The sequence below is a fragment of the Ptychodera flava genome, chromosome 22 (assembly GCF_041260155.1).
Source record: "Ptychodera flava strain L36383 chromosome 22, AS_Pfla_20210202, whole genome shotgun sequence".
Taxonomy (NCBI): Eukaryota; Metazoa; Hemichordata; class Enteropneusta; family Ptychoderidae; genus Ptychodera; species Ptychodera flava.
The window spans coordinates 9,142,848-9,168,373 of record NC_091949.1 but is presented as its reverse complement, the minus strand read 5'-3'; the positions used below and the strand labels follow the sequence as shown (position 1 = coordinate 9,168,373).

Genomic DNA, 25,526 nt, shown 5'->3' with positions numbered 1-25,526 from the left:
TTTGGCGGTATGGGAGCCTTTGTGTGTGACGGACATACATCCGCACATACCCACAAATATACAGACATTTAGACTCATCATATAAGCTCTTTTGGTATTTATATATAAAACCAAATATGAGCTAAAAAAGAATATTTAATCAGGTATATCTTCACATGCGTGCAACGTCACGTCGTCTGCAGGTGAGGCAACCGTCTGAATGTATTTTCTAGACAAAGGGACGTCTTTCCAATGCGTTCAGTAACTATAGTCACACAGACAATCATGTGTGAACAGAAGTGAAACCAGCCAGTATAACCTCAGTGCAAAGTCTAAATACCCAAAAGTTGTCCCATGACACTGACAGCATGAGCAAACCGGTAGATGACGTAGGCTTTATCAATGCGGTGACCATGCGTTCTCAATTTCCTCGAGTAGACCTTTTAAGTTACCGTAATATCTCTGATGACGCAACTAAATGAACCGGCCATGGGCATACAGCCAAAAGAAATCACGTTTCCAGTGTTTTCATTCACAATTGAAAGGAATTTTGTTCGATGGTCTCCTCTTACTGTGGGGTATGGTTTCGTAGAGTATCAACAACTTTTTGTCTCTCGCTTTCTTCTGCTTTGGTTTTATCGAAGCCTGCTATTGCGAACAGGAATGTTGGTTGCAGTTTTAGTGATTGCTGTACAATAACCAGACACATAAACTAGCACGGGTATAGGGAAAAGTCATCTCACCGGCGTTTGTCTAAGGGGTCCAGTTAGACTTGAGTAGATTGAGAACGCTGTGGAATTATGGAAATCCCCAACTCGAACTTAATATAAAAAGGCAAAGCCTGGACGTAGTGTCAGTAGTGTACACATTTCACATCAAACCTCGGATAACCCCATCGCGCAGCTATGAGCACCAAAGCGAAAAGTAACGGAGCGGAGTCAGACGACTACACCATGGAGCACAGAACAACCATGCCATACCTTTCGGCGGCTTATCAAGACCGCGTTCGTCCCTGCATCGATTTGGTCGATTCACTTCGGCGGATCGGCCTAGACAAAGACGTCGACCTGCCGGCCGTCGTCGTCATCGGTGACCAAAGCGTCGGCAAAAGCTCCGTGCTGGAGGCCATTTCGGGAGTTCAGTTGCCGAGGGGAACAGGTAAGATGCTGTTTCTCGTCCCTTTATAAATTAATAAAAACTCACGATAAAAATACATATAACCGGCGTTGGTACTGTGACGTCATGTTACCGAATTTGGACACGCAAGCTAATTTGAGGTGTCAAATTGCTTCTAATTTACAATAGACTTTTTAATGAGATAGTGGTATTCGGGAATATAAGGCTACACGGCATTACTAATTCATATACTTTTCAGACTGAATTTCAAAAGCATGCCGATTCTCAATTATTTCATAGCTGAGAAATAGAAGAGTCGACACGTCATTGTGAGACGAATACCGATGGAGGCTCCCTCAAGTCAAGTTTTGAATAATGATTAGTTCGAGGGAAGAAACTCGCATTTGAATAAGTAATGATATTCGTGGAATTGCCGACGAAACCGAAAGAGCTCCGATTTCGAAGATTTTGAGTTAAATACGTACAAGTGTAGTATTTTTGTACTGTGTTAATGTGATGTCGCTGGTTTTTGTGTGGTTTGTTTTTGTTTTTTGTTTTGTTTTTTTGGGTTTTTTTGGATTATATGTGAGAGACAGACAGACAGAGACAGAGACAGACAGACAACAGACAGACAGACAGCAGGCAGGCAGGCAGACAGACAGACATATCTTTTCGGCTGATTTTCGTTTGTGTAGCCGAGATTTTGTTATAAAACCTTCGTCCTCATTTGTCCGATACACATGTTGGTAACGATCTACACGTTGGTTTGATGAGGAATTGACGTCACAGGAAATCATCGGCCTCTTAACCATCCATCCATGTTACAGGCATTTCGAAAACGAAAGTGAAAATACTTCAGAAGTATTTCTTATGCAAAATAAAGGAAGTCTAGAGAAGTAAGATCTCCATGGTCAACCTGAATTCAAAATATCTGTATTTTTATGTTTTCTCGAAATTAAACTTACTAAATGATGATTTAAGAAACCGGAATTTCAATCATTTTACAATTTGCACCGAAATTGACATGGCCCCTCTTCGTACATTTACCTCTGTGCGTGTCGTGTTTATCCGACACGATCGACTTGACCTAAGTCTAGAATTTCACAGTGGTTTTCAGGTTCTGCGTGTTCTATAATAATTAATTGCCAAAAATTTGGCGAAACCTTTAGCTACTGTTGATTGATTGTGTGTTAATATAATGACCATATGTTTGTTTGTTTGTTTGTTTGTTGTGGAAGCTGTACGCAAAATTTGCGCGATAGAAACATAAAATTCAAAAGGTTTTGAACTACATATGTAGAACAAAATGTTTATGTGGGTCTATAACATGCATTTAAATTTCATTTGAAACTATTTTGGGATAAAGAACGGCCCTTGAAAACGTGTTTACCTGATTCATAATGGAAACGACGTACAACTGTGCGAGCCTTCTGCGCAGACATGTGATGGAGAAAAATTGCGAGAGACTACAATTTTCAACACTCTCCTATTTGACAAATGCAGCCCAGTTGATATTTTGAATAAAATGCTGTCACGGTCGCGGCTGTCGACTTTGGAAGACTTGGCCGGCTAACGAAAATAAGGAGTTACTGAGGAGTCGCCTTGAGGTTTCAGGTGAGCATCAGATTTAATTACATTGTACATTCAGCTTTGTCGTTTCCCTCATTTCAGAAATCGTCACGCGGTGCCCAGTGGAGCTGAGACTGAAGACACTCGATGAGAATGACTGGCGAGGTAGAATCCGTTACGCAAGCTACTCCAAAGAGTCCGTTGACAAGTACATCGATCACCCGGACAACGTTGGTGCCGAGATCCGTGAAGGTATCTACGTAAATTTTGTCGATAACAGGATTGGGGTATAGCTCTGATGTTGAACGCGACTCTGAGGTTATTTCGGTTCAAACTAGGCTGGAAATATGATCATGGTTTCAAAGCATCGTAAAAATCGATGACGTCATAGAGCAACATCTGACTCATCAAACTTCCTTGCAGTGTACTGAGTTGTAACATGATAAGATTTATTGGAATCTAAGGCCTCTTTTATATCAGGCTGGAATTCCCCTTACAACGGCTACACAAATTCGAGGTCCTCTCTGTACTTTCCCCTCTCCAGTATTATTTTAGAATACAAAATTGCTCTTTTCGAAACTAAGAGAATGTTAATTTAGAGTGATAAAAACCCCGCCTTGACAGTTTGATCAGTGACTCGTACAATATAAGGAAGAGAAACGCTCTAAACCATTATGTCAAAGGTTTAGAGTTTTTAACATCATTTGGGTTAAATCTTCATGACAAAAATGTTATTTGCATTTTCATTTGATAATCGTATTTACATTTGACACAATACGCATCCTCTTCCTGTAAGGCCTCTCAATTATTTCAAATATGCCAAGACAGAGCAATTGTCATGTGTTATATCAAAGCATCCATTTGATACACAACCGCTCGTTTTAGATATTGATCTTCCAAATTTTGTGATATTTTAGATATAACTTTTCGAGCATCTTTAAACATACTGAAAACGTTGCAGTCGAAAATGGTGATACAAAAAACGGACATGCCGGCCTTAGTGTCAGTGAGCAAAAGACCGTACAAACGAACTGCAGGTCTCGGCATATAATTGAATTGGATTGAAATTATCCCTCTTCCATGCGCCATTTTGCGTTAATCTTTGATTGTCAACGCGGGAAGGCCGTGCATTTAGAAAGGCGACCTTTAGCTTATTTCCTTATCACATATGGGCAAACATATTAGGGTAGATTTGATCATTGTGAGTGACCACAAATAGTATTTATATATCTGTAAATAATTTGAAAAGTAAACGACCGTCGCTGGGTGATTTTTCGTCTTGTTTCGCTTCCTGCATTATATTGTTCATGCAACTTCCCCAGCAGACAAATAGCGTGGTCGCATGGACATACTTCTCACATGTTTTGAAATCTACATAATGATCTCTATACTGTTGAAGCTCAGGGCAGTACGACTGTACTACGACTAATGACACGTCACGAGATGTGATATTACTCACCGTATAACCCATTCAAGATATGTCTATGCCTTCTTGACCCCACCTCCTTTTCTATTAGAGTTTAAAGGTTACATTCTTAACTTGTTGATCGATACCACACAAAGTCAGCTGTCATTAAACACCGTCATGGGCGAAACTCAGCTGAAAATTCAAATGCAAATTCGAAGCTCTATGCGAAAAACGTTTGCGAGTGTTGCCTAAAAGGGTTGGTCAGCATCAAGATTTTTCTCCCATAAGCTGGAGATGACTTAGGGCGGTGAGCTTTGAAGGAAGTCAAGCAGGCGGGCAGCGAGTAGATTTGGTTGTTAGCGGGCAAACTCTAGAACCGGGTTACCGTTTCTGGGACATCGTTTTGACGAATATTTGAGTTTTACTTATGAAGCGGAGTAGCATTCCTATAGTGAGAGAGTAAAATAAGGGGTTGGAATTCGAAAATGCTGCATGAAGTGGGCCTTTGTGACCGGGTGTTGAATAGCGCGTATAGGTTTTCTGAAGGGGAGTTTGAAGAATTCGAAGAAAAAAACTATTTATGGGATGGGATACTTTGCAGATCGTACTAGAAGACCACTGTTGCGAAAAGCTTTTCCTTTCCGTTTCAAATGTTTACTTTGTTCAAAATACGCAGAGATCACAAATTTTTCATGTGAATTTCCTCTGCAAGATTTCTCAAATTCAGCTAACCGAATGCCCCTATAAATGGCTTTTATGATCCGTGCATTGTCTCCACCTCCATTCTGCCTATGAGTTTATAATTTTCAGTACCCGATAAAGCATGGCTTTATTGGTCAATAGTACATTAAACCCAAACTTCTGGTATTGGCGTGCCACAAACACGGCGATAGTGCATATGTTTTTCACAAGTCGGTCGGTTAGCGTAAAGCTCCCTGGGAATGAGAAAGGTTTGATTCTGCATATTTCTTTTTATCCCAACTTCTCTTTTTTGTTCTATCCAGCCCAAAACAAAATCACCAATTCACAGAGAGGAATCAGTGATAGTTTAATCACAGTGGAGATCGAGTCACCGTACGTTCCGAACCTGACCTTGATTGACTTGCCGGGCATTGCAAGAGTAGCGCTTGACGGCCAACCGGACAACATTGCCGACAAGGTGAGGGCATGATGTTTATTCCAACTGACAGACGGGTACCATATGTACACACACATACCTCTCCCTTCCCCCTGTTCCCCTACCTATACGTACTTGTCTGCCTGCCTGCACACACATACACCCATGCATGAATGCATGCATACGTACGTACATACATAGATACATACATAGATACATACATAGATACATACATACATACATAGATACATACATACATACATACATACATACATACATACATACATACATACATACATACATACATACATACATACATACATGTCTGTATAAGTCTATCTACATGTATGCTTATCTGACAATCTGTCTACACACCTAGCTATCTACCAGTCTGTACCTATCTGTTTGTCTTTCTGTTTACTTTTCTCCATCCCATCTACCCACCGTTCTTTCCTTTACGGTCTGTCAAATCATTAGCAAGGTCACTTCTGAAATGAATGATTAAATTTTATTCCTTCGTTGCAGATTAAGACTCTGTTAAAGAAGTTCATCGCCAAAGAGGAAACCATCATTCTGTGTGTCATCCCCTGCAATGTTGACATCGCTACCACTGAAGCCCTGAAAATGGCACAAGAGGTTGACCCATCGGGTTCAAGGACCTTAGGTATATATACTTCCTTATGTACATTGGTGTACTTCTCCTTTGAGAGTTTCATAGTGTGCGACCTCTGACCTTCCTGTGAGGAGCAGAACTGTGTCGTTACAGGACTTCCTTGATGCAAAATGCCGCGCGAGAACATTTTTTTCAAGCTCTCAGATTTTCACAAAACTTTTCAGGTTTGTTTCTCGTTTTGACTAATTTCGGAGTCTGTGATGCAGGTTCTGCAGGTTTCACTGTCTTCTTTTCTTTAAAAAATCAGAAATGATGGTTTTTGGTTTTTTGTTTTGTTTATTTGTTTTTTCCCCTACCACGATTAACGGTTATTTTGAATTCCAAACACCCATAAATCTTATGTAATTGGTTTCACCAATCCTAAACTTTACATCAGTGAAGTCTATACCACGAAAGGGAACAGTTTAAAAATTTTCCTAATTTCCTTTACTTCCCATTATATGAGGAAAATATTAATATTTCCAGTTTCGAAGGTACTTACTACCTTAATTTCAGTGTCAATTTACCTGTTCTGGGACAAAACGAAAATTAAGTACCTCGATTATGACACCCCGGGCCCCTACCCGGCCTACGCAGTAAACTGAGGTCAGAAAGTGCACCGGGTGTTCCAGAAGGGATTTTTCTCTCAAATTTGGGCCATGAGATATTTTTTGTAAGTCGACGCCGACGGGTAAGCAAAACAGCCACGCAATAGTATTCAGGCAACAGATCATAGCTGTTCACAATCCTGCAAGGCAAAAATTTGGTTTTTTTATGCAGCCAGTGTACTACGTGCTGTGGTAGTGAAATGTCGTTCATAGCAGCAACGTTTTTAATTCCCGGAGCCGAGCCGCCGAATGCATCGTGTGTTTTCGGGAGAGTTCTTAACATGGCAGAAAGTCAAGCCCTGATTGTTGTTCCAAAATATTTACGTGTCAACATTCAAAAGAATTGAATTAAGAAACAAATCGCCGTGTGCTGCCTATGTTTAAACGATAACGTAAAATATCAGAACGAGATGAAAGATGTTCATATCCTCCACCACACCCGGCCTCTCTCAAGATATCAATGGTCTATTCGAGAAACAAGCCCCTAGATCAGTAATAATGTACTTTTTTTATTCGGCCACAGGTGTCTTGACAAAACCAGACCTGGTAGATTTGGGCACAGAACCTAATGTTGTAAAAATCGCTCAAAATAAAGTGATCCCACTGAAGAAAGGATACACAGTGATCAAGTGCCGCGGACAAAAGAACGTCGAATCAAAACAACCCTTGGACGAGGCTATGGACGAGGAGGACAGGTTTTTCAAAGAGCACAGGATATACAAGTATGTATGTCATAGCTGACATGAACATGACATGACATGAATTTCATTTTTATTTCTTTATTATTTATTTATTTATTTATTTATTTATTTATTTATTTATTATTTTCATTGGCTTGTTTGTTGATATTTTCATAACAACAAAATAGTCAAATTTTACTGATGTGTTTATGAGGATATAAATGACACCAATGATACGAATAATTGTCAAGAATTGTTTATCTCAGATTACGGTTTTCTTTGAGATACATTGATAATAACTAAGAAATTGTTTTTTGATTTTTTTTCTCAGCGTTCTGTATCATGAAAGGTGTGCCGGGACAAGAGTTCTTGCCAACAAGTTGACCTCCGAACTTGTGGAACAGATCAGGGTAAGTAATTCATATTCACCAACTGACGGATAGATAAACATCCCATCCGAACATGAGGAATTACTTCGTGTTTCACAGTTTTCAATCTGTTACCGTTGGACAAAATAACAATTCTTCAGTGAGATCTCTGCGCACATCTGCTCACGATTTTTGAAAAAGTCAGTTGAGTATCACTTTCGGACATCCTGATCGTCACACTCTCACATCCTATCTATGTATTACAAATCAAAAATAACAAACGTAAAACTGTAAAACACTATGTTTTCAAGTTTTCTTCATGCTCAAACTCTTGTCTGGACCTAAAATTAAAAAAAAACTATCTTTTATTTGTACTTCAAGAAATCAGTACCTCAGTTACAACGTGGAATAAAAGACAAGCTTGAGGAGACAAAACAAGAACTGGTTGCACTCGGCGACACAGTGCCAATTGACACAGTGGAAAGAGTTGATCTTCTAGTCAGAGTAAGTTTTCTTTATGTTTTCATAGCTTCTCTATGTTATTATATATGAACTTGTTATCCAGCGTTGACCTACGCCCTCTAAGGTTACTCGTACTCGTGTAAACTTTGAACTATTCCTAAAAAATGATGAATAAAAATCAGAAATCACTATGAAAAGTACTACATGGATGTTTGAAATTCAAAATGGCCGCTACACTCTGTGCTGAATCTGCGGGAAACTTCGCCTGCTCCACAAGCAGTAAACCATAAAAGAATTGTAAGAAATGTTGGATTCGATTCGATGTATCTTTCTAAGAGGTTCATTCTAATTTAAAGATTGACTAGGAATGCTGGTATTTGGTTCTTTCCCATGTGATGTAGATTCTAGGGAGATTCCCTGAAGACTTCCAAAACGCTGCCGACGGTGTGTACAAGAATGCCACGTGGGACAGAAGCCTACGGCTGCAGAGCATTGTCAAAAGACTGTACGAGAAATTCGCCGATGAACTGGAAGCACTCCAACCCAGTGAGTAATAGTAGTTTTGTCTGAAATCACTTCCAACTTTCACAGTAACAGTCGGTCTGGAAACCGAAAAATGCATCATCGTTCTTGTAACTCAGCTGTACCGAGACTTCGCTGTATGAAACCACGCGCAAAACTAAGGGATAGACCATTAGATCTTTGGGAGGGGTGGCCTGACTGAAGATTTGCAAATTGTATTTTCGAGTTCCAAACTTTGACGGTTTTTGTTTTGCATGTATAAGTTTGTTTCTTTGTTTTCTTTTGGCAGACCTCCTTTAATACTTTTTTCAAGCGACAGCATGGATGTAAATCATTTTGCAACGTTTGTTCTCTAGACTTTTTGGTCATTTGACCACCCGTCCTCAATATCTAATGTTGGACCAGCAAAGTCAAAAGAGGGAAGATCGTTTTACCGACGCGTGTACCGACGTGAGGCACCTACAGCAAAAGAACTACAAAGAATATCGTCCTGACATCATTAGATTAGCTCAAAGTAGAAAATGATATCAACTTTTTCATTAAAAGTGGTCGTTACAAAGAGAAAGATTTCAAACATCATATTACGCCCTCACGCAGATTGAGAAATTCGGGAAAAAAATGGTGACTCGTCTTGTATTTCTAAATCTTTCGGCAGAGCCAATGACGGTCACCAGAACTAGGAGAAATCTGACCCCAAAAGCAAGAAGCTCGACATCAACAGTAAAGAAAAAAGTACAGTTGACGAAACCTGAGCCGAAAGCCGCGGTCCAAAACCCACCAAAATCCCGCGCTGAGCAAACACCGCAAAAAGAAATCGGCCAGCCAAAACGTAACACAGATCAATTTCAGCGTAAAACTGATGACGTTCCTCGCAAAGTAGATCACGTTAGGCGTAGTGCCGGTCAACTCGAGCGTAAGATACCTGAAACTTCGACTCTAACTGCGCCTCCCCCGGGTAAAGTCCCATCGACAACAACGAGTCCGAGCAGACAGGCCCCGATCCAAGACACACGGACAGAATCGGAGAGGCATGTCCATCCGTCAGCTAGTTTGCCGCCGGGGCCTGTTCCACGTCTTGCCGAGAAATCACTCGGCAATATCAGTCAAACAGATTCAGTAGCCTTACCTCGGCAGGTAAATTCTCGAGGAGCCACTTTACCAGTTGCTCCAGTCAGTCTGAACAAAATCTCTCAGTCTACGCCCTCCGTCGAGTCAAAGACTGGTCGATCGGCCACTCTGCCAATCCCAGTACAAAAACAGCCCTTGTCTCCGTCCAATGACTGGGATTTTATGGACGATGACGAGTGGGGAAGTGTGAAAGATATACCGTCTTACACGGCGGTAAAAATACAAAAACAGTCTCCTAAATTCTTTGGTGCCTTCAAGAAGAAACAGAAGACGTCTAAGTCTAAACGCAACACTGACCTGCCGCGTAGAGACTCGCCCGATGGTCGGGAAGCCTTACGGAAAGTTGAAACAAATTTGGCACCCCCTGTGGGTAGTCTGAGAAAACAGTCCGACTCTCTGGAGCACGTAAGAGGTCGCGAATCGGCTCTAATTGAGCCGAAGGTGAAATCGCTAACAGATTTCGATTCATTGCATGATTGGAAAGTTAAAGAACAAATTCAAAAAAGCCGAAACTATCAAGACAGCGTCAGTTCCGATAGCGAATATTACTCGCCAACCGAAACCGAAACCGAGAAATCACCAATCGAGCTGGAATTTGAAAAAGACCAATTTCATGACGCGATGGAAAAAACAGCCACAATCGTTGCTGCTCCTATTCAATCGACGGCTCATTCGCGCCCTCTGGAGTTATTAGACGAAAAACATCTCGCAGCCACTCCAGTGACTGCTGATGACATCGATAAAGAAAGTGTGAACGATGAAAGTAACATCACGACAGCGTCCACGTCTGACGATGTTGCCATCATTTCTACGACGCCTTTGGACGATGTTGACGGGGTTGAAGGAACCTTAGGTGACCTTCAATATACAGAAGGTATCTGAAATAGATATTGAAATTTTGAACACGGTTTTTGGGAAACTTCACTCACGTATGACAGCGTGTATGCCCCGTAACGACATAAGAACGCACGCTATCACAGATCTATTCAGAAACATAGGCCTACGTTATCAAGGATTTTCTACATCTCCATGTAAATTTACCGGTCAGTTTTCAAAAAACAATGGGTGAAAAAGTGTTCAATATCACTGAAATAATAAGTTTCTTTCAATTGGCGTTCCATAGTTTAACCTCGGTCTCACTATAGGCGATAAGGACGGTAATGAAATGCTGTAACTTGCAGCGAAGTTGCATCTAGCATGCCCTGTTATGTCACTAATCTCACTTTTCCTTGCAGTAATATTTTGAAAGTTTGTCTTGTTTTCAGCCCGGATTAGTGATGCCGCTTCTTCTGATCCGTTACCAGGCGACAATTACCTGCCAGAAATAAAGGAGGAAATACGCGAACAGAGGGGCTTGGAACTGCCACCTTTCGTCAAAGATAGAATCATTTGCGAGAATCTCATCCGAAAAATTATCAAGGAATTCATCCCTCCGGCGGAGAGATTGCTACAAGCTGTGAATTTTGAAGTCGAAAGAATCGGTCAGAAGCTGGTTATGGACACTTATCAGCAGTTTCCAAGGTTACAGACTACTGTGATGGTAAGTTTGATATGTTTTTCCCATTCACAGGGTAGATATTTTAATTCAGCTGAGTTTAACACTTTTTGGTGCTGTCGCACAGTGATAAAGTTTTGTATGACTTATGGTGACCAGACGGCATTGTCAGACAGTAGCAAGTCAAGTAGCAGTCTCCGCCGTAGGTGGCGCTCGCTGCATCGGCCATGGAACTACTGGACTGACCACATATCAGATTGTTGATTTGTCACATGATTATTTTAAAGTTATTGAATGATGCTTTAACCTTAGCTACTGAATAAAGGTATTTTTAATGTTTTGCGCTCATTGAGGATATCTCAAAATTTATTGCTTGTTTATTTAATCAAATCCAAGTATCAGATAATTTTTGACAATAAAGTTAAGCATAAAAGTGTTGAATAGGGCAAAGTACACGTGAGAACTACCGAACCGATTATCGTCGGTGATTGATAACTGAATAAATTATCACAAAACTGAACTTATTTCTTACTTTCAAAACGCATTTGAAAACGAAATCAATATTCTTGTCCCCACCCCCTCAGAGCAAATTCTGCGACTTACAACAGCAAGCTGTCCACTTCACCAAGGAAGCCATTGATATCAAGTTCAAGATGGAGGACATGATCCAAACCCAGGACAGAGTATACAGAGATGTGGAGAAGATGATGTTGCAGTCGCCCCCTAGCGGTGCATCGTCCTCTTCCAGTGACCCGCCCGGTGGTGGCAGCAGCAGCGGGAACACAGTCGACGGTGGTGACGACGAAAGGCCATATACCTACGACGAAGAGAGTGAATCAAGGAAGGTGTTGAGGGCGTTACAAGTGTATCTGAAGGTATGTCTCTGCTAAGACATGACACCAAGGCAAAGCGCTGATATATTTACCTTTGGTATAAGTGTCCTCCCGAGGAATATCTGTTTAAATATAAATGGCTACACAGCCCAGGCTTTATGCAGAGCTTGTCAATTCAGCTCGGGAAAATGAGAGAGAGAGAGAGAGAGAGAGAGAGAGAGAGAGAGAGAGAGAGAGAGAGAGAGAGAGAGAGAGAGAGAGAGAGAGAGAGAGAGAGCTATCAGCAGGAAGAGAATTAAAGGCGGGCCCGGAGGCTTTCAGAATAAAGCATAACCTGATTTTAGCATTAAATATTTGGATACATTATTTAGGAAACTGACTAATTTCTGAAGTCATGAGTCATTGTATTAAAACACTACAATTGACGTGTTACAGGTCGCCACCAATCGTTTGATGGACGACATTCCCATGACGATCACCTACTATCTTCTGCAAGAACTTGCCAAGGAGATCAAGACAGAGATGGCCAAACTCATGATCGAGAAGAACTTCGACGATTTCCTGAGAGAGGACCCGGCAATCGAGGAAAGACGTCTTGCATTGGAAAACAAGAGAGAGCGTCTAGATAGGGCGAACAAGGAACTGGCATTGTTCACATTGTAAAATCATACTTGGCTGATTATACAAAGCGCGACTCCTCAGTTTTTATGTTATATAATTTATGCGATCGTTTGATCGATATCATCATCGGGTAATTAATATATAATCAAAATAAAAAGAGACAAGCCATGGATATACACATCCCTTAGCGTGACCAGAGCGTAACTTTCTTACTCACCATACATGATAAATGATATTTTCACGCCAGGAGAAAACGAGTCGAGGCTGCACGCACTTACTTGAAAATGCATCGTCAAAATCAGAGCCGTGTACCGGAGATGACTTCACGGCCAGTATAATAGTTAAGAATGTATGTTCGATTTTTCAAAGACGCTTTGTATCTACACTACCCAAGGCTATATAAACCACTTGTTTCCAAGTAAACTTATAGTGTACACTTGCACTCGGAAATTACAGACAGAAATTATCATTATTTAGCCGTAAGGGTAGGACGAGACTACCTCCATGGTGTAGCAAAATGAATGGAAAATACCGTTATTTTTTAGTAATGTAATTTACTGTCCTACGCATCTCCCAATACAGCAGCGAAGGCTATAAAACTTCAATCGGTTACACATTGCTTCAACCACACAGCCTATTGGAGTACGTTAATGAATTCCACATTTTGGATTATTATTTTATTTTTGCGAATAGTCAGGGAAATAGTAGACTTTCAATCGCACTGTATCAACACTTCTTACGTTTATTACAGAATGTTTTGAATATCACCTAAATGATTTTTTTAATATTTGCTGATTTAATTATTCAACTACGTGTACAAATAAATGATATTCTGTGATCTCTGGGTATTTACTACGATTGGAACTAATTTGAGAGAATATGATCGTCATAAGCTTATTGTTCAAATTTCTCAAAAATGTTAGATGCCCTATATCTGAAAGTTGCAATATTTCAAATTGCTCATAAAAACAAGTGTATAACTTAAAAAGAAAAGCAGATGAGCTTACATTTGCAGATTAAACCGACATTACTTCACTATCCAATTATCCCAAATTAGTTCAAACCGTGTTTTCTGAATTTCCTCGGTCAGTACTGCCAATTTGTGTGACTTTGTGTCGGTTCAAAATGCAATAAAACCGTGATTGAATTAATCATTTGCCGCTCTTCCCTAGAGGTACAAAAGCTGAATTTTTTGACAGTATTGTAAGTGAACACGTGTACATTTACTTAAATCTTTCCTTCTTTTCGAAGCATGTTGAAATGCTATGTATAAGCTCCGCATACACAGTGGATTGTTCAACGTGAAATGGTATTGCTAACAAATCAAACAAAACACGGGTACTCTAAACGAATTCTAGTGAAGTGCCAGCTATAAGGTTCAATTGTCAATAACAGAACTGGACTCTATTCATATGCATGGTGTCGTGGCAAGTTCAAAGGGAGCATCAATGATTGGCATAAATAAAGACAAGTGCGAATTCCCGTACATGCTATGACTCGTATCATCTTGTCAATAATAACAGCGCACACTTTACGGCTACGTACAACATATGGATCTACTTGCGATGTGAGAAGCTTAATATAGTGTCTGCCCTCTCATGATAATTTTGCTATGAAATTAGCCGCGTTACCTTAACCCGTATAATCAATAGAGCAGAAGATGAACATGGACGACGTTATCTGCACGATTAATTTTGCAAAATCCTCATTTTTAATAAAAAGCCTTCTCTTGTGCATTGGATCCGATTTCGCACATAACCACAAAGGCACTGAATGTTCTCGTGTAGCAATCGCTAAAATAACCCTCACCTTCCAAACCTATTTCGTACTAAGCCAGTGTAAGCGGCTTGAAGGAAAGAACACATTTACATTAGACATTCATAGAAATATTAATGCAATTTATTTCTTTTTACGTAAAACAAAGTTACACATCATATATTCAATTTTGGCAAACATATTACTCCATATGCACTATGGTTATGTGGAAAATATTTCAAGCCACGAATTTTAGATGATGATGATGTCTTGTTTGTATATCAACATTCTGCACTTCTGAAAGAATTCCTGTGTCTAAATTGCGCTGAGAACGGTAGATTGTTATCCCACTGTTGCCGTGATTTGTGTCTGCAACCCGGTACCTGTGTAGAGGTAAAATTATCCTAGCCTTTTCTCTGAAGGTAGCTACCAAGTATATAACACTGGCACCCGGGATTTCTTTCTGCCAAAAGGCAAGTCCTTAAGCTTGCCACCATCAAAATGGCGCGACTTTGTCTTGCATAGGTAATTGCGTCTACCGACTTTCGTCATGTTGCGTGATCACTGAGCCAGTCGCTCATTTTGATCGTGCCCAGGTTGTAAATGTGAATGGGTATAGGTGTTTTTGCTCAAGGGTAGAAAAAGTATTTCGTGTTATGGTCGTCACAACAAATTGAATTTCGTATCGACAGATTAAGGTTAAAAGTTTTATTTTCAGTGCCGTGAAGAACCGGCCCTACATTAAAACTGTTTTAACATCACCTCCATCATGGAGAGACGGATTAAAAGACCTCTAACCCTACGATAAATATAAAATTAAGATTACAACAGTAATCGAATTCATGGTTCGATGATACATTCTGATCATGTTTTTCCTCTACTCGCAAGCGTTATGTCGTTAACTTTTGCGCAAAGGCTTCCTAAAAGCAGAATACTCTTCGAAAGTGAATTACTTTAAATTTTCTTCAAGCTTTCCCCAAGGAAACTTTTAACCATTCTTTCAACATCAGCGGCCACCTTGCAAATTTTGCGGCAAGAGAAACAAATTCCCTTGAATTTACCCATAATGGGAATTCAAAATGGCCACCAACCCTGCGATAACTCTTTGGGGAAAATAAAATTTTCGATTTCCACAAAAATAAGACTTTGTTCTCTCCTAGGGCTTCAAAACGAGTCCACACGAGTCTTAAATCAGAAAAGTATGATAAAAATGTTGAGAAATCGAATGTCTGTCCCCGGAAGTGCATTCTACCATAACAACACAGTCTGTATATCAGTCCTGTCCGATGTTTAGGGCTAATTACCCTCTAGCTGTATTTCATCAAACTTTCGTAAGAAAATTAGATGAAGACGATGTACTTATTTTCTATCTCATGAAAATAACATCAAAAGTTTCAGCTGTTGTGCCTTTAAAATGATTTTACAAAGTTCCTTCCCTTTTCTGGCGAAATGATGAAGTACAAAATTTATAAAAAGTCGTGATATTGCCTCAGGATAATCGTTGGGTGCCTTTGGGCGTTTCGGCACGAACGACAGCAAACTTTCCAGGCAGACGCAGTGATGAACCTCGCTTTGGAACTCGTCTGACGGACGCGAACTGCCCGGCTTTGCCCTTACGTCGACTGGAAAACCGACGTCGGAGAGAGCGCCCTCTAACGTAGAGGGATCTGTAAACGTGAACGTTTTTCCACTGTCGTGTTTTGTAATATGCGGTGACTTGACCTAATTGTCTCAAACTGTTCATGATGGCAGTTGACGCTAACGATATACACATTGACATCAATGCGAGGCCCAGGAGGGCATATGCAATTGAAAGAGTCAATATCGCCCCCTTATTTTCCGGTATGACGTCACCGAAGCCGACAGTGCTCAGCGAAATAAAGCAGAAGTAAAAAGACTCAAAGAAGCTCCAATCTTCGAAGAGACAGAATAAAAGGCCACCTACGCAGAGATACAGTAAAAGTATAAAAAACGCGAGCCAAATGGGAAACTTAAATGTCGCTATTTCGCTCTCTTTCACACCGAATCTGGAGGTAGCATCATTGGCGACGATGACGTCTGGTTTCGTACCACGTGACATTGTCATATTCCGTCGGTTCTGCGCAACAGGTTCAGGTACGAAGATGACATTGGACATGTCACTGGCAGACGTCCTGCTGCTGTCAGATTGTACGCTTTCCTGGGAAGTGGTGATGACGCTCTTGTTGAATACTTCCAAATACTGTCCACTGGCTCGTCTGGAATCGCTAAGGTTCTCGTTGATTGTCGAATCACTACCATTGCTCATCTCGGGGCGTTGAAAATCACGTTTTGTGCTTTCGGGCGCTTTGATCTTCAGCTCGCCGACTTCAGTCGGATCATCCCGAAGATCAGGTTCGCTTCGACTGTAGTCGACGTTGAATGACGATCTCATCAGTCGGTCCCAAGTCCGGGTTGGAACCCCTCTCGTCGGAAGTGCATCCACCCTGTCCCCGATAGCCGAAGCTGGGGCGGCGTCCCGTGATGGCACGTCGTTCCCCGGAGAATCTACCGTAACTTCTGATAACGCCGTTAATTTTGAATTTTCACTTTGTTTGTCTTTTGCCGCCGATGATTTGGTGCCCAAATCTTCCACTGTTATCGTCGGCATGCCTGCGGTGGCCTTTTCTTTCTTCTTTTCGTTTTTCTCGTTCCGTCTTTTGATGGTTAAAATTGCTCCAACTTTACCCCACCTGGCCAAAAGAGCACCTGATAGAGACAAACAAACAAACAAATCCACGTGATTAATTAGGCCTAAAACAAAAACATGATCGTTAGCATACTTGTCAAAATATGTCGTTGAATTCAATCCGTCACAAATCCATTCTTTCATCTGTCTGTACGTCCATTCATTCGTTCGTTCGTTCGTTCGTTCGTTCATTCATTCATTATACATCAATTACATTCATCCATCAATCAATTTATTAATTCTTAGCGCAAGCTAACGTGTGAGTAATTACTATATTGGAACAACTGAGGGAAATGGGCTATTTTCCCAATATTGTATTCCCCGGACAACTGCAATCGTTAAACTGCAATCGTTTACTCGGGCGGGGACCCTTCCTTGCTCCGTCCTAATTCACCGGTAACAGTCATCGTGATTGGTTTGCACGATTTACGACCCTGTTACGAATCCTGCTGTCGACGGGTAGACTATACTAGGTCGACCTAACAAGGCCTTGCGGAACGGACGATGACTTCGTTCTAACTTGCCAAACATAGATATGAGAAATAATATCCAGAATTCCTAATATGACCCAAATTTCAAAAATGTGTGTCCTTGTGGATGGTTTCTGAAAATGTGGCTCTATGTCGGCAGCGGGAGTCTGTCGCTGACCAAACTAGAGGGCAAAATTTCCTCCATTTTGCATCACTATTGAAGTGTTGATAATGTTACAGTCGTTAGGTCTGAAAAGGGTAGAACGACCATGCTACTAGTAACTTTTACTTGGTCTGTAGATGCTGCAGCTGGGTAGTTGACAGAAGCAAATATTATCATAGACAGTTTATGATACTCTGTGACAGAAGCGAATATATTAAGACACAACCTGTACATAAAATATAAATAATATTTAGAACAAAAATAGTTTATTCTATTTGGCAAATGTAAGCTATGGGTTCATTTTATGATATAAACCAATGACATGGATTTCTGTTATTTCGCATAGCTCCATATGAAGGAATCTTTTGTCAAATCCTTACCAATATCAGTAAGCACCAATAGCGTTAAAGGTACGCCCATAACTGCATAGAAGACACATACTATCCGACCAAGGGTAGTCACGGGAGCAGTATTTCCATAACCTAGGTTTTAAAAAGTAGACAGAGCAATTCGTTAGAGTGAAAACAGGATTGCTTTCGGTCACCCAGACTGCACTTCGGGTTCTATGATTCCGTCCAGGGAGCGGAAGCGTGAGCATGTTGGGTATTAATAAGGACCACGTTAAGGGCATGATTTTTATTTTTTGATTTGATAAACCAAAGGTGCCAAGTCTTTGAATAAACTTTCCTCGTGAGTGAAACATGACCGGAGTACGGCAAGGTCACTTAGTTTGAATGATCACGTGACTGGTACTGGTACGTGGAAGTCAACGAGAATCAGAAAAAAATTCGAGAAATAATATAAATTGGCGGCATTTATTTGGTTCACGTACTATTTTGACATAATAATATGTGAATGTGGGTAGTCGTTTCGACAGCTTATATAGGCTTAGATCTACCACAATTCCAATATCCACATTCAGATGTAAGTAACCTTATGCTTTGGGATGTTTTGGGATGATTCATGAGCGTGAGTTTTGAAGGACACTTTTCAAATAGATAACGTGGTTCCTAGACTGTATACGCAAGCGGTACAGCTGAGTGAATGTCCAGAACTCAACATTGTAATCTTGGAGACATAAATTACACTGGTTTTGTTTGTTATGATTCTGTACTTTAGCCTCGAGAAAGGACGCTGAATTTAAGCATTCCCGATTCGCGAAAATAAACAATCTCCGTCTGGCTTTACCGAAAGCACCGAAATTACAGCTTGGGTTCATGCAAGTACCTTCCGAAGTTTAGAGCAAAGCCTGACGCAAACAGATTAATAATAGTGGCCCCATTTGGGAAAGGAAGCGTTCTCTTTATAAATGAACATGTTTGAACAAAATATGAAACTGAGATAAAACATTCGGCTGGGCAGTATAAAATGACCATTGGTTCGTTCCCAGAGTTAAGTACGCACCTATCGTTGTTATGGTCGCCGACGAAAAGAAGAGAGCACCAATAAACGACCAGTGAACCTCGCCCTCTATCGGGAACGCGAGGTTGTCGGACACAATGTTTTCCCACTTTGACAGGAGCGTCTTTATCGAGCGGAAACCATCTGTCTTATTTTCCAGCGTGGATACATTCCAGAGTCTTTCAACAAGGAGTTCGCGTTCCAGGATTAAACGGCGCCTTTCGTCCATTTCGTTAGGCGCTTCGAGTGCCTTGAAGATGAAGGCCCCGAGCGTCACGTACGCGAGGAAGAGCAGTATCAACCCGACGTGGGACGAGATCACGTGAATCCATCGGCGTGGGTGACACTTAAGTTTCAAATTGGCTGTCGCAAGGTTGATAGTTTCCCTCGTAGTCGACGTCTGTCGCTCAATGTCCACTTTGACCCCGTTCGAAGTGTAAGGCGTAGTATCTTCAGTGTTAACCTTGGTAAAAGTCGACATGTTGTACCGCTGAGCTGCTTCAATAAAGCTTCAAAACTTACTTTCTCTCAGTACTCATCTGCATTGTAAAGGAAAAAAAATTCAGTCAGTCTTACAAAGTAAGCAAGCTTAAATATCAAGGTTTACATAAATGAATGAAGATGAGGTAACTTGAATTGAAGATCCACTACGGAAATACCCGTGCTGACCGTGAATAACCGTTCGAGATACTCCAAGCTACATCGATCTGAAAGAACATCAATTTGTTTTTCAGACAATAAGGAGATTACATAGCTGTGGCTGTCTTACATTTTCAATCGTAACTGTATCACAATATATTAATTTGATACCGGATTTATTTGATAATACCACATGCCTTAGAGTGCATGGATAATACAAGGAATAACTGTACATTCGAATCATTATTTTGATGATTTACCGCACGATGATGTATTTTAATATCAGCCCCTGGGAGTTTCTCACACGCTAAATCAGATATTTATCGAAAATGCGAGTAATTTGTGTAAGAATACTCTTCTTAAGTTTAAACCCAACAATTTCCGCCGACGATACTGCTCGGTGCCTTTCAGAAGACCCGTTTTCTTTCATCTCGAGATAAAACACGAACAAGCTTTTGCTATGGCAACGCGACACGTGATCAAGAGATTAGCCGTTTCCTCGAGGCTTTCGGGGAATAGCGCGGTGAGTGGGTGGTTTGACCGCCGTACTGCGTAATATGTGAAGGCGAAACTGGAATTTCTGGAATGGATTGTAGTGTTCCAAATTATACTGAAAGATTTGTCCATGGGGTGGCATTCTATAACCGCTGAGTGGGGAATCCTTAGTGTCTTGTTTGACCTCAATGTTTGCAATGTAAGATGTTTTGGCTATCCAGCCTTCTCCTTCTCGATTAAAGATTACAGCGAGTTTTAATCGATATACGTGGCGTCCTTGATACAAGGTAAAAGGAAAATGTCGATTTGTGTGAAAAGTAATAATCCCTCTTCCCGGTGTTGAAGCTTGTCCATGCCACAGTGTGCGCAAGCTCACTGCTGGCGCTTTTTCTAGAAACATGGACCTCTTTATCCATGAATACAACTGGGCGAAGGCAAAAGCGGAGAAAGAGATAGTTTTCTAGTGTTCCATTCAGCGCATGGCCGTGTCAGCGAACGAAGGGGGCTTTGGTATTGTGGTGTTCAAAGAATGAGAGTTGACCGTACAGATTACTAGTAATAACAGAACCAGAATGCTTGTCAAGCAATTTTTGCTCTGCTACGGTATTTTGAGCGATGGCATCGTTTTCCTACGAATGACGTCAACAGAGTATACATTCGCAAGGGTGCATAGATACGATGTGTGACTAACTTGAAGATATTTCTATTCACGACCGCATCGAAGGGATTAACAGATGCCCAGCTGAGCACGCACTATACCAGAACGTGACGCTCAAAATCGGGCTAGAGAGGGCACAAAAACCGCGCGCTCAATATCGTCTGATTTCTTCAGATCTGAGAATGCTGGGAGCGGTTACAATAGGATTGTACAGTTAGCGCGGTAAGAATAGCATGTTCAGAAACCTGAAAGTAGTTCAAATCCAGCAAGAGCTAAGAAGTGTCCATGTTTCAGCAGATATTTAATAGGTCTTCCATTTTTCTCACGCTACCAACTGTAAATGCGGTATCTTGACTTGTTTCAGTCAATAAACGTTGATAGAAAGTCCCGTAAAGAAAGTTTATGAGCTTCATGGTTTAACGTATTTGAATTACTAGTTCCGATAACGATACGCAGAACAAATCCAGATTTCTTATCTTGGCTGATGTAGTAGAGTTGTCTAGCTCTTCAGTGTCATTTTTGTCTCAGACTCAGATAGGTCTGGTCTATCTTGATTTATTTACATTATAGGATGTCAAGCTCGACAAACCCGTATTCTTGATTTCACTTCCAACCGCAGAACAACGACTGACACATATAAATAATTGACGCGCGTTTAAATGTTTTATTTCTATCCAGTGAACTTCAATCCGGGTCGGGTGAACCGGTCGTCAGACGCGCTTGCGATCTTGTGTTTCGCCCATTCATACAGTCACGCTACCTTCGTGCCCAACATCAACATTTGATGGTTGTGCATTTGTCGTCTTCCTTGTACGAAATAGCTTTATTTCGCCTCTCTCATATTACAGCTGTATACAATATGCGTTACTTTTTCAATGATCTGGAACCTCGCTGTGCGTATTTAAAGTTCAGCGAACCCAAACTACGCATGACGTTAACGCGTAACGCGCGCCTAAAGAGGCCGTGGGTAATTAAAACTGCGCATGGCAAAGGAACTCAGTGCTTTTGGGGAAGAAAAATATCGCACTTTTTCGATTACCGTGGGCAATTTCGCACCAGCGTTACGCGATGAACACAGTTTATTTGCATGATATTCTGCGATCGTTCGGCTTTTCAACGCTTTAAACTGTTCGTTGTTCAAACATCTCTAGGCCCTTATCATTTTAAATTTCAAACAATCTATTTCAACAATTTATCGTCTTTTGATGAAGTTTAAATCACAATATAGGACGTTTAGCAAACATTTTATCAATTTCATCCTCAGCCAACAAAGTTTAGCATACACTTGTATAGCCTAAATGCATTTTACATGAATTTTTATAAGCAACTGCAATTCTTTTATTTCTTTGCATTATAACTCGTGTTGGTCGGATACTCATCGAAAGTTATCCAAAGTTGATCTAGACCTGGCAAAATAATTAGAAGGTACGGAATGTTTAGATAACAGTGTTTGTTTTGACATACATTTGAAGAAGATATTGTATGAGAAAATTTGCCTACTGCAACCCGGATGCGTATCGTAACAACAACTTGCTGGTTAGAATGTGCAAAAGAAAAAAAAACTAAGTGTAAAGTTTGATACCACTGAATGTAGTTTAAAACCGGGTAAGATAAATCACGGTCGTATAGTGGAGGCAGGAAGAAAGAAATAAACAAGAAAGAAATAAACAAAGGTTGACACCAGACCTACATCATTCACGGGCTATCACTTTCGCACGTAGTCAATGATTTGAAGGATGCATGTTTTGTTGGATTTAATTTCAAAATGTTGCTCGATCTTTCTGAGTTGACTTTCACGGGCGAAATTAGTCGAATTTCTAAATGTAACTCCGCTATTCGTGCTGCGCAGCCTTGTTTGGGGTCTCAAGTTGCCAAGCACATGGAGTTCTTTGTCACCAAGCCCTGAGTGAAGTAAATGAAGTGTGCCATCTTCAAAAGAAACAAATTATAAATGCAGAATTTTTCTGATGAAAATCTTATGGTATTCTGAGGGAAAGTAAGAAGAACTGCCACTGAAAAGTGACTAAAATATGCAAACGTGGCACGCGAGCGGACAAAGTTGTTGGTTCAGTGTATTGTTCACGTGATTAACCTATCGCCGAGAGAGAAAACACGGCAATCCGTCACACAACGTCAAAATCAGTCCTCCGCTTGGCGATAAACACGACAGAGCGAAGGAACGGATGACGCTCGTAGTATGTTCGGGAGTCAGATAAAATGAAAGGAGCATACAGACCTTTTAGGAAGTAGCTGTAAAAAACAAGTAAGACGCTGAGAGACAGCTGCAAGTCGAACAGCTGCAAAGCTCAGTCAAAGATGCACGTACGCTGCAGCTATAGCTTCAACGTCGTCGACTGGTGAAATTTCACCCGCAGCGTTGCTCTATATATGCACACAAAGAATCCCCACAACCATGCAACGCGATCTCGTTAGTGTGAAGACTGGCTCGGTGGAAACCGTGCCCGAGACGCATTCGGTTGCCATGGAAATTAAAGAGCAACTGGGTATTGAGAAGATGGGCGGAAGTGCACGTGTGACGTGATATGTGGCGCGACCGCGTGGAATTCTGTGCTGTTATGAGTGGGACCTATACAAAATAAAGCACTGTGGAGTTCGATCAAAGACGTCGATTTATAAGTAGCCTACACTGAAATCACTCGGCGATTTGTGTTTCCCTACACGTTCGTTACATCTTATTTCGACAGAAAAATGTTCCTAGTTTGATAACATGGCATGAAACTACTGTCCCAAGTGTAAGCTTAAGGAAATTGCATTGTCGGGTGACGAATTACGAAGTCAAGCTGCATATTTGTGATACCCAGGGAAAAATGATCTCTGGGTAATAAAGGAACCCGTTTTTCAAGGAAACCAGATTGATATTTGAAAATCAGGTGCTAAACACATGCTCTCGATTATTGATCCTATGAACTTGATAGTGGCGAAATTGAAGAAATATTGGAGTAAGAGTATGGGAACAAGCAAAGACAAAAATGTTGTTTCCCAAGGAGCCATAACAACTCGAAATGTATGATGCTACTGATAAAGCATAGCCAGTTTAATGTCATCTCAGAGATCCGGGAGCGACAGAGTGTCTTGGTTCTCCCGGTGTCATCGTTTCTATGTACCAGCACCACGTACCACAGAAGTTCACAGAGTCCGCACTAGCTCGAACTGAGTGACTTGACCCGTACATAGACGCTAAGAGAGTATTTAAGCTACCGGTATCCATAGCGCACAGCCAACGAGGCTCTGCTTTCTGACAAGAGAAAACTGCCAAACACTCTGCAACCCTAGGTGACCGCCACTGTCCAGTGCTGACATGCAATATTCTATGACAGAAAATTTGACTTTCCTCTACTCACCCAAAATGGCCGACAGCTGAGAGCGCTTTAACATCTTCATTGATGTTGCAGAGAGGAGAGCATAACTATTGGGGAGGCTATCCAACAATCTCGACAGATTATACATTGAGTTGCATTCCGAGTGTTTGTTGTAATCTTGAAGCCACTAAAGTGCTTTCAAATCGATATTACTCGCTCAGGCACGGTGTAAGCAGTACACCATACATGTACCACAATTCTGGAGTGTGAATGACGTCCGCACATTGCGATGTTCTCATACCTTACTGACCGAGACATCTCATATGGCTGAAATTTAATCTACTACTGCGCACTCTCGGAAATCTCAACTCACTTGACGTAATTTGTGTCAGGGCTTTGACTGGACTGGACAACTTTTACATGTGACTGCCTCGAGCTAGACTAATCCATCGACCCCAGAAAAATAAATAAAAGAAAATTCGCGCACGTTCTGTCACAGTTTGTAAATCAATGTCCGCGAAATATTTTAAAGAGGTTGAATTGCATTTCTTAAGTCTACTGTGGCATAAACGTTAATATAGGCCTAAATTCCCTCTTTTTCCTTGAAACAAGACTTCTTCCCAGTAACAACGTTTCAAAGAGTTACACGAAGCACAATTTTTGTATGTGCTTGCAGTATATAACTATCATTAACGTCAGTTTTCGCGAAATCAGTCCCACTTTTGCACCGATGCACACAGTCCAATCAACTTGTCATCACTTTTCTGAAGAATTGCTGCGGGGTGGAACGCGTGCTGACTTCCAAGACGATACCTCGCGCAGGCGCAATTATGTCTACACAAGCTTACCATCACTTGGGGGACAGTGAACTTTCAAAAGGCCAAATATTATAAACCAGAGGTCTTTCCAACTTTTGTAGGCTGTATGACCGAAAAGGACACGGCTGAAAGTACCAGCATAGTCCTTCGCGAAAGACATTATAGAGCGTCCTTCGGCGGAAGGGCCTGGGGACGCATCACATAATAAATACTGAATAGAGGAACGTGTTCGTCGATGGAGTCAAACTATTAGGGTCTGTGAAGTTTATATAAGAAGAAAGACTCGGAGAAGGTGCCATAAATTAAGCAGTTGTGAACACTATCGGGGTTTGTGTGTGTGTGTGCTTTTTTGCTCCATTTTCACCCATTACAACAGAAACCTAAGAAAAAGAACACTGATCTGGAGATGCTTAGAGTTTCTGCATTCTCGCAAGCCAGAGCATGATAACGGGTACCGCCAAGCTGCTGCCGTAAAGAGGCGCGTGTTTACGACGATGAGTTTCTGCATCTCGTCTGATTCCTTGCTACAAAAGTTTTAGCGA

The 25,526-nt window shown here is 41.1% G+C and overlaps 2 protein-coding genes across 9 annotated transcripts in view; one reads left to right on the top strand and one right to left on the bottom strand.

Annotated features, from left to right (window-relative positions):
* The first annotated feature begins 434 nt into the window (after positions 1-434).
* LOC139122615 (interferon-induced GTP-binding protein Mx3-like) lies at positions 435-14,044 on the top strand. Of its 4 annotated transcripts, none has more exons than XM_070688178.1 (12): positions 550-1,137; positions 2,767-2,916; positions 5,077-5,231; positions 5,715-5,853; positions 6,973-7,171; positions 7,461-7,539; positions 7,879-8,001; positions 8,361-8,505; positions 9,137-10,483; positions 10,914-11,149; positions 11,689-11,979; positions 12,373-14,044. In XM_070688178.1, the coding sequence occupies exons 1-12, from the start codon at positions 885-887 to the stop codon at positions 12,598-12,600; spliced, it is 3,345 nt and encodes a 1,114-aa protein (XP_070544279.1). In that variant the 5' UTR covers positions 550-884; the 3' UTR covers positions 12,601-14,044. The 4 variants fall into 4 exon arrangements, with proteins under 4 accessions (XP_070544280.1, XP_070544281.1, XP_070544279.1 ...); XM_070688177.1 differs by having other exon boundaries at positions 10,875-11,149; XM_070688179.1 differs by lacking the exon at positions 9,137-10,483 and having other exon boundaries at positions 435-1,137; positions 10,875-11,149.
* A 1,551-nt stretch (positions 14,045-15,595) lies between these two features.
* LOC139122616 (potassium channel subfamily K member 18-like) overlaps positions 15,596-25,526 on the bottom strand; it is a 74,390-nt gene continuing 64,459 nt past the window's right edge. For 3 of the 5 annotated variants that reach the window (XM_070688185.1, XM_070688182.1, XM_070688183.1), the window contains exons 2-4: positions 19,058-19,593; positions 18,034-18,135; positions 15,596-17,040 (exon numbers count right to left, since the gene is read on the bottom strand). In XM_070688185.1, the coding sequence (XP_070544286.1) occupies positions 15,803-17,040; positions 18,034-18,135; positions 19,058-19,535 (1,818 nt within the window). In that variant the 5' untranslated portion in view covers positions 19,536-19,593 and the 3' untranslated portion in view covers positions 15,596-15,802. Of the gene's footprint in view, positions 17,041-18,033; positions 18,136-19,057; positions 19,594-23,082; positions 23,194-24,208; positions 24,933-25,526 lie in introns of those variants that run through there. The other 2 variants (XM_070688181.1, XM_070688184.1) reach the window with 2 other exon arrangements.